General features: G+C 39.1%; 1 protein-coding gene across 5 annotated transcripts in view; it reads right to left on the reverse strand.

Moving 5' to 3' along the window:
• The window catches only part of LOC131367224 (neurexophilin-1), a 33,563-nt gene that overhangs the window by 3,366 nt on the left and 17,844 nt on the right, over positions 1-12,353 (reverse strand). For 4 of the 5 annotated variants that reach the window (XR_009206913.1, XR_009206911.1, XR_009206912.1 and 1 more), the window contains exon 2: positions 156-4,579. Coding sequence is in view for 1 of the 5 variants with exons in the window: in XM_058412523.1 (XP_058268506.1) it covers positions 3,785-4,579 (795 nt within the window). In the remaining 4 variants the exon portion in view is untranslated. Of the gene's footprint in view, positions 1-8; positions 4,580-12,353 lie in introns of those variants that run through there. The other variant, XM_058412523.1, reaches the window with a different exon arrangement.

The following is a 12,353-nucleotide window of genomic DNA, read 5'->3' on the forward strand; positions in this document are numbered from 1 at the left end:
AAGGGAAATTCAGCACACCTGTCTAGTTTATTGATTTTTTTTTTTTTCCAGAGGTCAGAAAACCACAATAAATGCCACCATTATCATCCATACACTACATCAACATGATGCACATGGAAAAGAAAACAATGTAAAAAATAGAGAAATAAACAAACCTTTAATGAGCTAGAGAGTCTACTTGAGTGTCCCATACAATAGATCCAGTCCGACCGCTGGCTTTGTGAGGATATATATTTATATATGTATATAATGATGTATTTTATAGAGTACTGACAGTACCATCTGCCATAAGAGAGCTCAGTTTCAGTTTGTATTGAGCACTAACTCAGTTCAGAGCCAAGTGTCCGAGGCTCCGTCCGCACTTCACAGGGGCCGGTTGCTATGACAACTGGCACATTCCACCACTTGAACTTTTCTCCTTTTGTTGGCAACACCCACCAGCGCGTGACAGTACAAGTTCATCCTTTCCTCTCACTCTCCGGTTGAGGCCTATTGCTGAATTGCTGTCCACAAACGACAGCTCGCTCGATGACAAAATCTGTTTTTTGGAGAACAAACTGAGCAAAGAACAGATGCTACATTATGTAAAATAATTAAGCTGGTTTAGCTTACTTGCTGAAGATAAAGTCCCACATAGATCTCCCTGACCATTAAAAATCCCTTTCTTTTGCATCTGTATCTGAATAATTTCCTACACCATGCGGTGTTTTTCTTCTCCCCCCCATGTTATTAGTGACTTAGCAACACTTTAACGGTAACAAGATCCTTCAGAAGGATGATGAGACATTTGTATGACAGTAATGTTTAACAAGGCAGTAATGTTAGGTTAGGTATTTGTGGTGAATTCTGTGAATTGTGGACCATGTAACAGATGTGGGCCCAGCTGCTAAGGAGGAAAGGTGAAGAAGCAGAAATTGATGGTAAGAGAGAGAGACAGAGAGAGAGAGAGAGAATGGGGAGGGGGTAAAAACACTGGCTATCATTTACATTAGCATGTACATAAACTGGAGGAGATTAGAATGTATTTAAAATGAAGGAGATTAGAACGTAGTTATTTGGAGGAGGTTAGAGTGTAGTTAAACTGGAGGAGATTAAGGTATAGTTAAACTGGAAGAATTAGATTAGATTAGAATTAGATGAAGTTTACCTGGAGGAGATTAGGGTTTATTGAAACTGGATCAGATTAGCGTGTATTGAAACTGGAGGAGATTAGGGTGTATTAAACTGGAGGAGATTAGGGTTTATTGAAACTGGAGGAGATTAGGGTGTAGTGTACCTGGAAGAGATTAAGGTGTATTAAACTGGAGGAGATTAGGCTGTAGTTAAACTGGAGCATATTAGGGTATAGTTAAACTGGAGGAGATTAGGCTGTATTTAAAATGGAGGAGATTGGGGTGTATTAAACTGGAGGAGATTAGGGTGTAGATAAACTAGAGGATATTAGGGTATAGTTAAACTGGAGGAGATTAGGCTGTATTTAAAATGGAGGAGATTGGGGTGTATTAAACTGGGGGAGATTAGGGTATTTTTAAACTGGAGGAGATTAGTTGTAGTTTACCTGGAGGAGATTAGGGTGTTTTTAAACTTCGGAGGAGATTTAGTTAAATAGATAAGATTGGCATGTAATTAGTCAAGAGGAGAATAGAGTTTCTGTAATTAGATGAGATTAAACCGGATGGATTAGCAGGTAGTTAAATTTAAAGGGATTAGTGTGTAGTGAAGATGCAAGCTCCAGAGACACCTGAAAGCCACAGTACAGTACACACCCACTACACGAGGCCTAGTGTGTATATCACATCACATATGTATCTGTGGATATGATAATATATACAGTATTACATAATAATATTGAGTATGAACAGTTAAAGGACCATTAAAGTTATTGATCACTTGAATCTGAATAATGTAGTAAGACGGGTATTATATTTGATTGAGTTAGCTTTTTAAGCACTCAAATAGAACATTTGAAAAATGGCTCCATGAGCAGTTCCTAATGAGCCTATGTAGGATGGAAAGGGAATAGAGTGAGATAAATGGAATGGGTACAGTGCTTCATAACTGAGCATAAATAGACGCAGCGCTCAGGATGCTCCTGCCTTTATATCAGTGCTAATGTGCAGGCCTGAGGGGGATACACCACGCTGGCTTTCTCTTCAGGCAAGACATGCTTTTAGGTATAAACCCATAAAAAGACTGCCATTTACCTTCTCCTTCTCTCTTTTGCTTTGTTTTCTTCTTCCATTGAATCGAACAGCATGATGCTTTGATGTTCCACATTGAGGCATTGTTAATGCATTTAGCATCATCATTCAACCCATGCTTATTATATTCTTTTCCCCCCGTTTCTGTGTCTGTCCTCTTCACTTGGTGTTCTAACAACACCCTAACAACTTTCTTCTCTGTCCGTCAACTCCCTGACCATCACAGACACATTTCATGTCACTGTAGCTGTATTTCCATTCTTCTTCTCCTTTCTTGTCTTTATTATTATTTTTTTATACTCTTTCACTTTCTGACCTCATCGCCCACTATCAAAGTTAATCTGTTTGTTACAACATGACCTTAACAGAAATGGTCATTAAATTACACAGCTGTTGAAGGTCAAGTTGACTGCTGATTTGTCTAATGCAGTAATTTGGCCTGTCAGAAGATTTCCCAGTGCAAATGAATATCTGAATCTATCCAATCCATTTAACAAAGTCTTTAAATAAGTCTTAAATTATGCATAATTATCGCCATAATATTCTGCTTTTTAATCACAGATTACAGGCTGACTCTAGCAGAAAAAGGATGGAGCAATCTTGCATTCAGTGGGTAACTTATCATGCTGAGAAATCAGGCGTCCTGTCAGCAACAAAATGTAATCTTTTCCCCCTCATCTCATATGGCTAGAACAATAGAGTGGATGCTGCAATTCATACTCAACATCTCTCTCTGCTTCACTTTTAATTAAAAAGTGTCCTAAACCCTCTCTCACTTTTGCCTTTTCTCTCTTTGCTGTGTTTTTTTTCTTTTCTTTTCTTTTTTGCATGCTCCACTGTCTTAATCATGTCTTTCTTCACTCTTTTATATTGAGAACACTTGCAGTTGAGGATACCCAGAGGTCATTTGTGTCTAAGTTGTTGTTGTTGGCTGTTCTGGAGAGTTCAACCTGAATTATACACTGAAAATATAGACTTCTTTTGTCCTCAGGAACCTGAACACCACCCCTAGCATCTGCATAGTAGGCGTATTGAAATCAACATAGTAATTGTTCTTTGTTTTATGATTTCTCAGATATGTATGTCACCTTGCCCTGATGTAGGCCCGATGATGCGTTAAAAGCACACCGGTGGGGGTTGCCTGTCACCAAAGCCTTATGTCAGTGTGCTCTCTCTCACCCACATACCTGCAGCAGAGAGCTTGATTTGCATATGTTGAGCTTTGCAGTCACATTTGTCAGGATTTTTTTTAGAGAGTTTCTTTAAAGACATTTATCACAGGAGCAAAAATGCCTTACATTCACCTTAAGAATTTTACAGATGATCAAACACAATCCATGGAAAAATGCTCGGTTTGCAAAGGGGTCTTTTTTTCCAAATAGGTACGATTCCCTAAAGGGTCCCATAAACACCCTGAAGAGAGCTTTTTCTACAACTTGAAATATACCCAGACCTCCCACATCAATACTTCCATTCTCATCACTCATGCTCTTTTTTCCTCATCCCTCCCTCCTCGGTTGTACCGCTCCTCACTTCTTCTCAAATCCCATCCCTGACTTTCTGCCCCCTTTGCCCATTCCCTTCTATCCAGAGGGAAGGTAGGGCATCTCGTTGTGGTAGTTGTAGTCCGGACAGACTTTCTGCACTAGCCGGTAGTCTGTGCTGTAGAATGAGATGTAGATGCAGATGACCTTGAAGGGCTTGGAGCAAATCCAGGACACGTGGCTCTGGGTCTGCTCCTGAAAGCAGGTCTTGGATGGATCATAGTTGCACAGCGAGGTGCGCTTGCTGCGGTCCACCTTCTCGTAGTCCACGCGGCAGTTAAAGATCTTGGAGTCCTTAGGGTACACCACGCTCTGGCGCTCCAAGTCGAATTCCACCGCCTTCACAGGGGGTACCAAGCTGACGGAGATGTTGCCCTGGCCTGTGGAATTGTGCCGGAAGTAGACGCTGAATGTCCCATTACCGTGGTCCACAATCTTTCCAGTGATGAGCAGGTTGAGACGCACTGTCTTGATGTTGGAGTAGAAATCGCCCCAGCCAAACATCTTTTTAAACTTGCCTGTCTTGACAATGGGACGGCGCTTGACCCGGGAGCTTGCAGAGGCGTTGTCATCAGAAGCTGTGTCAGGCTTGAGGAGGTCACTGCCCAGCATCTCCCAAAATTCTTGCTTGGAGAAGGGCACAGGTGAGCGGTAGGGTAGCTCTAGCGCTGAAGCATTGGCTGCTCGACTGCGGCTATGCAGCACCCAGCGGCTGAGGGGGGAGATGGAGCCCTGACCGCCAAGAACACTCAGAGTCTTGGAGGGTTCTGCAAGAGAGGAGGACTTAGGACTCAGCGAAGAAGAGGAGTGCCGATCTTCCTGTGCCAAAACCAACTAAAGAAATGGTGGGGGGAATTTATGGCATTGTTGGAAGGTGATTAATGTGAAAAGAGAAAATGATAAGAAAGTGCAGGAGTGGGAGAAAACGAGGGGGCATTAAAAAAAATCCATGGTTTGATTGTTATGAAAGAAGAAAATATAAGAGACAAAAGAAGACATAAATTAGTTTTTAAATATACCATAAATGCCACAGCAGCTATACAGTTCATAAAACTACTCCATTTTAACTTATTTATACAACCTCCAGTGTCCAAGTCTCACTATATTGCATGCTATTGCATGTGAAGGCCCCAGTTGCCTTACTGCTCATACTGTATCATTTACGGGGCAGGACATACCACAGAGAGAGAGAGAGAGAGACAGAGAGAGAGAGAGAGAGAGAGGTATAATCACTTGTTCATGCAGTACTGGAATGGATCTGTGTGCAAATGTGTGCAAATGTGTAATGAACACTTTTAGTATATATATATGGAATAAATCACGGTGGACAGTACACAATGCAAATCTGACAGAGAGAAAAAGCCAGAGAGAGTATAGAGGATGATGAAGACAATTATATCAGGTTGTTAATTTATTCATTCATTTATTTGTTTGTTTGTTTATTTAATGTTTAATTAATTATATTAGATGAGAAACTGCATTTCATAAAAAAATAAATAAATGTGCCTTCTTATTTTATACAGTTTCTAAAAGCCTGTTTTTCAGTTTCAGTTTTTCAGACGCAGTGGTTGAGTGATTATTTAGTATGCCAGTGTAGTAAATATGTGTAATTTAAGATCCTTTTATCAGATAAAATCTGAGGCAGTCAACGCTAAAGCTTAGGATAAAAAATGTATGCTGTCTGAGAAGTCTGAGACTGATGGATCATTGGTGAGAAACAGTGTCGGGTTTTATATGTAGGTATATGGTAGTGTAAAGCACAGGGGGAAATCCCCATCTAGCTCCCTAATGAGATCTTTAATTCTTATAAATTTTCTGTGTGGAACTTTACAGAGGATCCCTTTCGGGAAAAGATTTAAAGTAATCCTGCTTTAGAAAGCTAGAAACGTATAAACATTTTTTTGGCCACGTTTTTGTCTTTTCCTCCTTCATTTTCAGTGTATACATGCATCCTTACAGCTGTTTTCTTATTAAAGTTCTTTGAATAAATACGTGGCATTTTTGAGGATGTCTTGGACTTCCTGGAGTTATTTTTAATGAAACGGACAGTCATTTTTAGAGCCCTCTTTTACCTTTGATATTAATTGCATTTCAATGACTCTTCCACTAGACTCTTCCCTCTCTGCTGAAATGCCACAAGAACTTTTTTCTACAGCGAATAATGAGAGCCGAGCAGCTTTGTGTCTGGTCTGCTACATACGTAGCTGTATTTCTCCAGCATTCTTAAAAAATTTAAAATGATTATTACATTTAAACATGACAACTAAGTGTCCAAGAAACTTCTAGCCGATATATTCAGGGAGAAGGAAGAAAAGTTTAGAAGCATGTGAGTGCATGTTCAGAGAGATATTGAAAGGTGAGGGTGAGAAAGACATTATCTTCCTCTTGGTATATACACATGGCTTAGTGAAGTGGCGAACAGGGAGTGGGTGAGTGGGTGTAATGGATAATTATTACATGATAATGATCTGTTTGAACACAAACACTCAAGCGCACGCCATCCACCTTCAAGAGCACAGCTGAAGGGCTCCTGTCCTTCAGATCAGATGATGGAGTGTGTGGGTGCTTTTTAAGTTTGTTTGTGTGTGTGTGTGTGTGTGTGTGTTTGTGTGTGTGTGTCTGTTTGCCTTTTCATGTCACTGTAGTCATAGTGCATCAGTAGTGAGCGGTGTCTGTTTGATGTATTGTTCATGTTTTGGTCTGTTCCTGTACACTGTTTGGGTTGGTGTTAAAAGTATTGTCTGGAACATCCTCAGTGTTATTAGACGGTCTGCGCTGACCTGATCGGGGGTTACAGTGGATTAATTAGAAAAATGTCGCTTTCTGTTAATTGTAAAATATGAAAAAAGACTAAAGAGTTTAAGCGTGTGTGTGTGTTTCCATTACTTTTGATTTTCACTTCATTATATTTTTTTATTACATGCAGTTTAGTCTAAGCATGGTTTTGATAGTTTGTGTTAGTTCTTATTTTTCTGAGAGATATTTCAAGTTTCTCCGCTTCAGACGTTTTCAAGATCCAAAGTCATTTTTATGATTTCTTGATCTTCTTTATCTGGTCTTTATAGACAATTGAATAAATACACCCTGCACACAGTAAAAGAGATGTAATAAATCATCTCCATGTAGAGGCTCTTGATTTTGCTAACTTAGTAGGATATGAGTTTAAATTCCCAGCACTGACGTGAGAACGTAACAATACGTTTTTCTTTGTAAAAATGCGAGGACGATCTCAACCGCTGTACTAGAATTTGATTAAACGTCAACTAATAGCATAGTCTTGTGGGGAAAAATAAACAAAAGAAATGAAATAATAATGATGAGGTCATCACACAGATTTCATTTCAGATTTGTAAAAATATCTTCATTCAGTCATAGTGTGTATGTGTATTTGATCATGATTACTATTTTTATTTATTACTGAGAGAAAATAATCCGGTTACATATCATTTTAACGGCAAAACTGGCAAATGAGGAGCACTAAAAATGGAAAGCTGGATCAGTTTTAGTTAGTTGTAATAATCTGTTAGGACAGGAAGAGATTTATCAAAGATGTTTTAATCACATTTCCTTGATATCACTGTTGAGAACTCCTTATAATAACACAAATTGGACAGCAAATCTCTGCACTGTTGTTACCCATAAAGGAACTAGAGCGTTCCCACAAGTCCTAAATCCCAATTTAACACCTGAGTCTAATAACTCTGCTCTATGTGCGCTCATATTTCAGAATAAGGACTAAAGAACGAGAAACGGGGAGAGCACAGTTGGTTGTCCGTTTTGTTGTTTTTTTCAATCTCAGGCCTTGACTGATGCGCTGCCCGACTGCATGTGCTTGCGCATACATGTTCTTCCTTCCATGTCTGATCTAGCCATCAGACTATATGACTTTGCATATTCAGTCTGTGTAACGCTGTGTGTTCTGGATGGCTGAGTGTCTGAGTTCCTCTCCCTGGCAGAGCAGTCATATCCTCTGCATTTAAGCATCTGTCTCTTCCATAATGCATGGCACAGTGTCTCAGCCCTGATCCCCGTGCCCACTCTTGCACTCCACACCTTCCTTATTCCGGCTTATTCCAGCTTATTCAGGCTTACTCATGCCTTCCCTGCCTCATTCCACCTTTTTGTATCTATCTCTGATCTTGATAAGACAGACTCCAGTCCATTTTGCTCATCCAGGATTAGTGTGCAGCACTCACTGTAATTCCGGCTTACATACTCTTTTTCTGCCGGTTACTCATTCTGTTCATCCACCTCTGACTCCATTCAAGTCTCTGTTTCAGCTAGGATTTTCAAAGAAAACAAGAAAGGGGGGGGGAAAAATGGAATCGCTGTACAGCAAACTGTTGGATTAATAGCTGGCCGTGGCATGTGCTTAATACCTAAAGCCCTTATCGCTTGAATAATTCTTTAATATTAGATGGATTTCAAATCCACTAATCTTCAGTTTCATAAAGTAGCTCTCAGAGTGGTGGCACATTGGTTAATTAGAGTTATGAATTAGAAATTGAATTACTCTGCGAAGTTCCTCTGCTCAGTAAATCATTCTCCTAGCGGAAGGACCTAAGCTGTGGTTTTGTGGCTTGGGTTAAATCCAGCCATGTGAAAGCTAATGCAGTCTCTCTCGTTTATGTGTTGACAGTTGGGCCGAGTGGGGTGTCGTGTCTAAAAGAGTATAGTATTGATTTCAGTGCCCTTGTTTTACCCTGCTGCAGTGTGCTGTGGCTTTGGGTATTAGAAAGCTGTTTTTTTTTCTCCTTAGTACAGTGATGTTAGATTTATAGACTTAGTTACAAATGGGGACAATTAACCACCAGGTTAAGTGTCATAAAAATTAACTGACTTTAATATAATTCTACCTTTTCAACGATGCTAAAATATTATATTTAAACATTTAAAATGTTCAATTTCTGTTTATGCTCTATTTTAATGTCAATTAACAGCAATTAAAACTTTTATAAATATGATTATAATATTATGAGTTATTTTATAGTTTAAGATATGATTATAATTAACTATAAAAAGCCCAGTTGAATGGAAAATAGTATTTAAAAAATAATTATAATGAATTACAGCACAAGCAATGCAGCTGCAATTTAATAATAAATGAGAAAAATGCATTATTGGGCTGACACAAAATACCCTTTTCTAGGTTCTAGGATTAAAAAAATTGGAAACAACCAAATAAGTAAATATATCAATGACCTTAATATATTTTGAAAAAATGTGCGTAATGTTTAAATATTTTGAGAAATTTATATTAATAAAAAAAAAAATTGTTCACTATGATTTTAATACCCTTCTTGAAACAGGCACAATGACAAGAAATCCCATTTACATTACTAGTATCATAAACACCAGGGGGATTCAATTATTTCTTAGGAAAACTGTCTGTGTCAAAATTAATTTCAGCACATCAACCTGAGATTAATGATTAATTAAAAAGATTAAAAGTTATTTTGTTTTCTTCATGTGTTTCGACTTAACTAATACTCTACAGTAATGTATAAGAAGTACTGTATAGAGAAAACGTTCTCTTGAAACTGACCTGGGATTTTTTTTCTTGTTTGTATCACGTCCTCGTCTGCCACTCCAGAATTTCCAGACTAGAATTCCCATGATCCCCAGCCTGTCACACTGTCACATGATCACTAGCCGAACCTCTTATATAACTCCATATAAAACCCGGACTCTTGTTGTGTCTTTACCGAGTCTCACTCCCGCACCGAGACTGTGATATTTTCTGCATCTTTCACTGTTTTCTTTTTTTTAATCCAGTCTGCTTCACGTTTACTCCTTTAGCTATGTCTCGGCTTATGTTTATTTGTTAACGACCATTTGTCTGACGCTCATTCTCACCCTATTGTTTTTTCTGTCTGATCAACTTGCACCTGCACCTGCTGGTTAATCATCTGTCTGCCTGTATGATATTAGATAAGCACAATATGCCTCATGATGCTCATAAATTGTTATTAAAATTACTTCCTAAATGACAGCTTCTTCTATTCAGACTGTAACTGAAGACCTGAGCTCCCAATCAAGCTAACAGGCAAGTAATGATTCTGTGCTTGAATAAAACCAGTAAAAAAAAAAAAAATCATATACAGTATTAACCCAAGAACACATCAGATAGGACAACTGTTCTGTCCTTTTTTCGAACCTGGATGCATTCCAGATTTGAATCAGAATAAAAATCACTTCCATTCAGTTTTTCACGGTAAACGTTGCCACAAAGCAGCATGAAAGAAATCCAGGTTTAGATCTATTGCTTTAATGAGGTCATAACAGTGAGTGAAATCTCCCCGCAATGGAATAAGCAAGAAATATTGAGACAAGCCAGACTCATAAAGGAATCCAACCTCATCTCAGCCAGACCGTAATATGCTTTTGGAGGAAACATTGGAATTTCCTTTAATACACTGGATACATCATCAAATTTGTGCTGTTGCATTGTGAAAGCTGGCAAATATCTCTATTCTGTAATTATAGCTGCCAGGCAATGACTCGTATACTAAACAGCTTTGACTAGTTCCGAGTGGCACATGGCCTGTCCCATGGGCTCTTCCTACAGTTTGACTCTGCGAATGCACTAATAGACTGCCTCCACTGTACAGTGTGAGCCAGGCTTAATCCGTCTAGGGGATATGTGGCACACTCCACCTTCCCCCGCTCAACCATAACAGCCTGCACTAGAAAAGCCTGCCAGCATATCTGATCTTTCTGATATCCCCCACGTGAGACCTGTGCTGGCCCTGGATTAATAATGAATAAAAATAAGAGACAGGGTAGACGTATTGATTTTAATCTATTCAGGCCTCTCCTTCATTCCTCTCATTTATTTTCTAACTCTTTTCAAAGAGGCGAGGTTGGCATGGAGTCAAAGCTGGGGTGGTGGGTTGATGAGAACAAACTGCGGTATTCCCCTCTGCACCTGCCCTGCCACTCTCACTCCATCCATCCACATCTCCCTCTCTCTCTCTCTCTCTCTCTCTCTCTCTCTCCTCGGGTCATTGCAGCCCCTCTGTACTCTCCATCAGGCATCTTTTGTTTGTCAAGCTAACACTTACAGTACCGAAACAACACCCACATATGTATTTCGTTAAAAACATCAACTTTACCATCACTGGGTAAAAGATAGAGATGACACATGATGTGATTTGACACTTCTAGTACACTAGGAGTCAGTCTCAGCAGGGGAGCAAAAGCAGCATTAGACATAAACAGCCTATTATGAAACCTAAAGAGCTTAGAGAGCCCACTGATGTCGTTTGCAGCGGAGGCAAACTGCAGTTAGTATACTGTGGTAGAGAGGCATAATTATGTGCAGTAGCTAGTGTGAATATTGGATATTCGCTACAGTTTGCAATCCGAAACTGACGAAATTCCCAAACAAGGATATTGTATACACTTTTCCCTCACTCTTAATTTGCTTTAGAGTGTCTACCAGATGCCTAAAAGTAATTTAGCCATCAAGAAGTCTTGTAGGTTTAAAATATGGATTTTTAAGAAAATTCCTGTTGGCATCTCTAAATTGTCCATAGCTTATGAAATAGTGTGAGTTTGTGCCTCATCCAGGGTATCCCCTGGTATAGACGCCAGGTTCCCTGTGACCCTGTCTAGGAAAATCAGACCAGAAAAAAGGAAAGATGGGATTAATTGTCTTTTTGTTGACTTAAACCACAGGTTTGAATCCCAGAAATGACAAAAAGACAAAAGCTCCATGTTTGAGGGTGAGAGGGATGGCATTACTCTCTCTCCTGTCCACAGTGAGCTCATATAAACGCCATCTACACTTTCTGTATCCATGAGCTCACAGACGTCCGTGAATGACTGGCAATCTCTGAATGTGTTATACTGCCCTATGATGCAGCATGAGCAGCATCACAGACGTTTTTGGTCATTTGCTATTCAGCCGCAGCGACATTTGATGAGTTATCCCAGGCCATTACTCTGACAACATGATCCTGTAGTACACCTGACCTGCACATTTTAGTGTTCTCACTACTTTAGTACACTCATGCTGGAATGTTAAACGAGTGATTTGTTGGATATTATATCCAGCCAGAACTGAAGGAGGCATGTGTTTGCCCCGCCCTCGCTGTCATGTGATAGCAGAGAGATGGGTGGAAATTGGCAAGACCAAACTTGGGAGAAATATCATACAGTAAATACATTTCTCATCTCTTTGCCTCTAGGACTGTTATTAGGACTATTTTAATTAAACAAAAATTAAAGGGAAGAAGAAAGCTATTAAAGTGATCAATGTACCGTACTGTTCTAATGTATTAAATCTTCCCCTAAAACATCAAATGGATTAGTAATTGTCTGTTACTATTTAACTGAATATTACTACATAAGACAGTGCAGGGTTACAATGTGTTTGCAGGAGAATAATAACTGAAATTGTCTTTGATTACAGCATGAAACTAATGTAGACTGAACACAGTGTTCACAAGCTACAAATATTTGTATGAACCCATATGATTATGGAATCTAACGATTAGTCTAATGAGAACATTAACACTCTAAATAATCCTAATTGAGTATAAATATCCTGATGGTCTCGTATGAGATATATCATATTGCCTTATCTTATCTATAGCATATGCAG

This window comes from Hemibagrus wyckioides, linkage group LG02, assembly GCF_019097595.1.
Source record: "Hemibagrus wyckioides isolate EC202008001 linkage group LG02, SWU_Hwy_1.0, whole genome shotgun sequence".
NCBI classification, from domain to species: Eukaryota; Metazoa; Chordata; class Actinopteri; order Siluriformes; family Bagridae; genus Hemibagrus; species Hemibagrus wyckioides.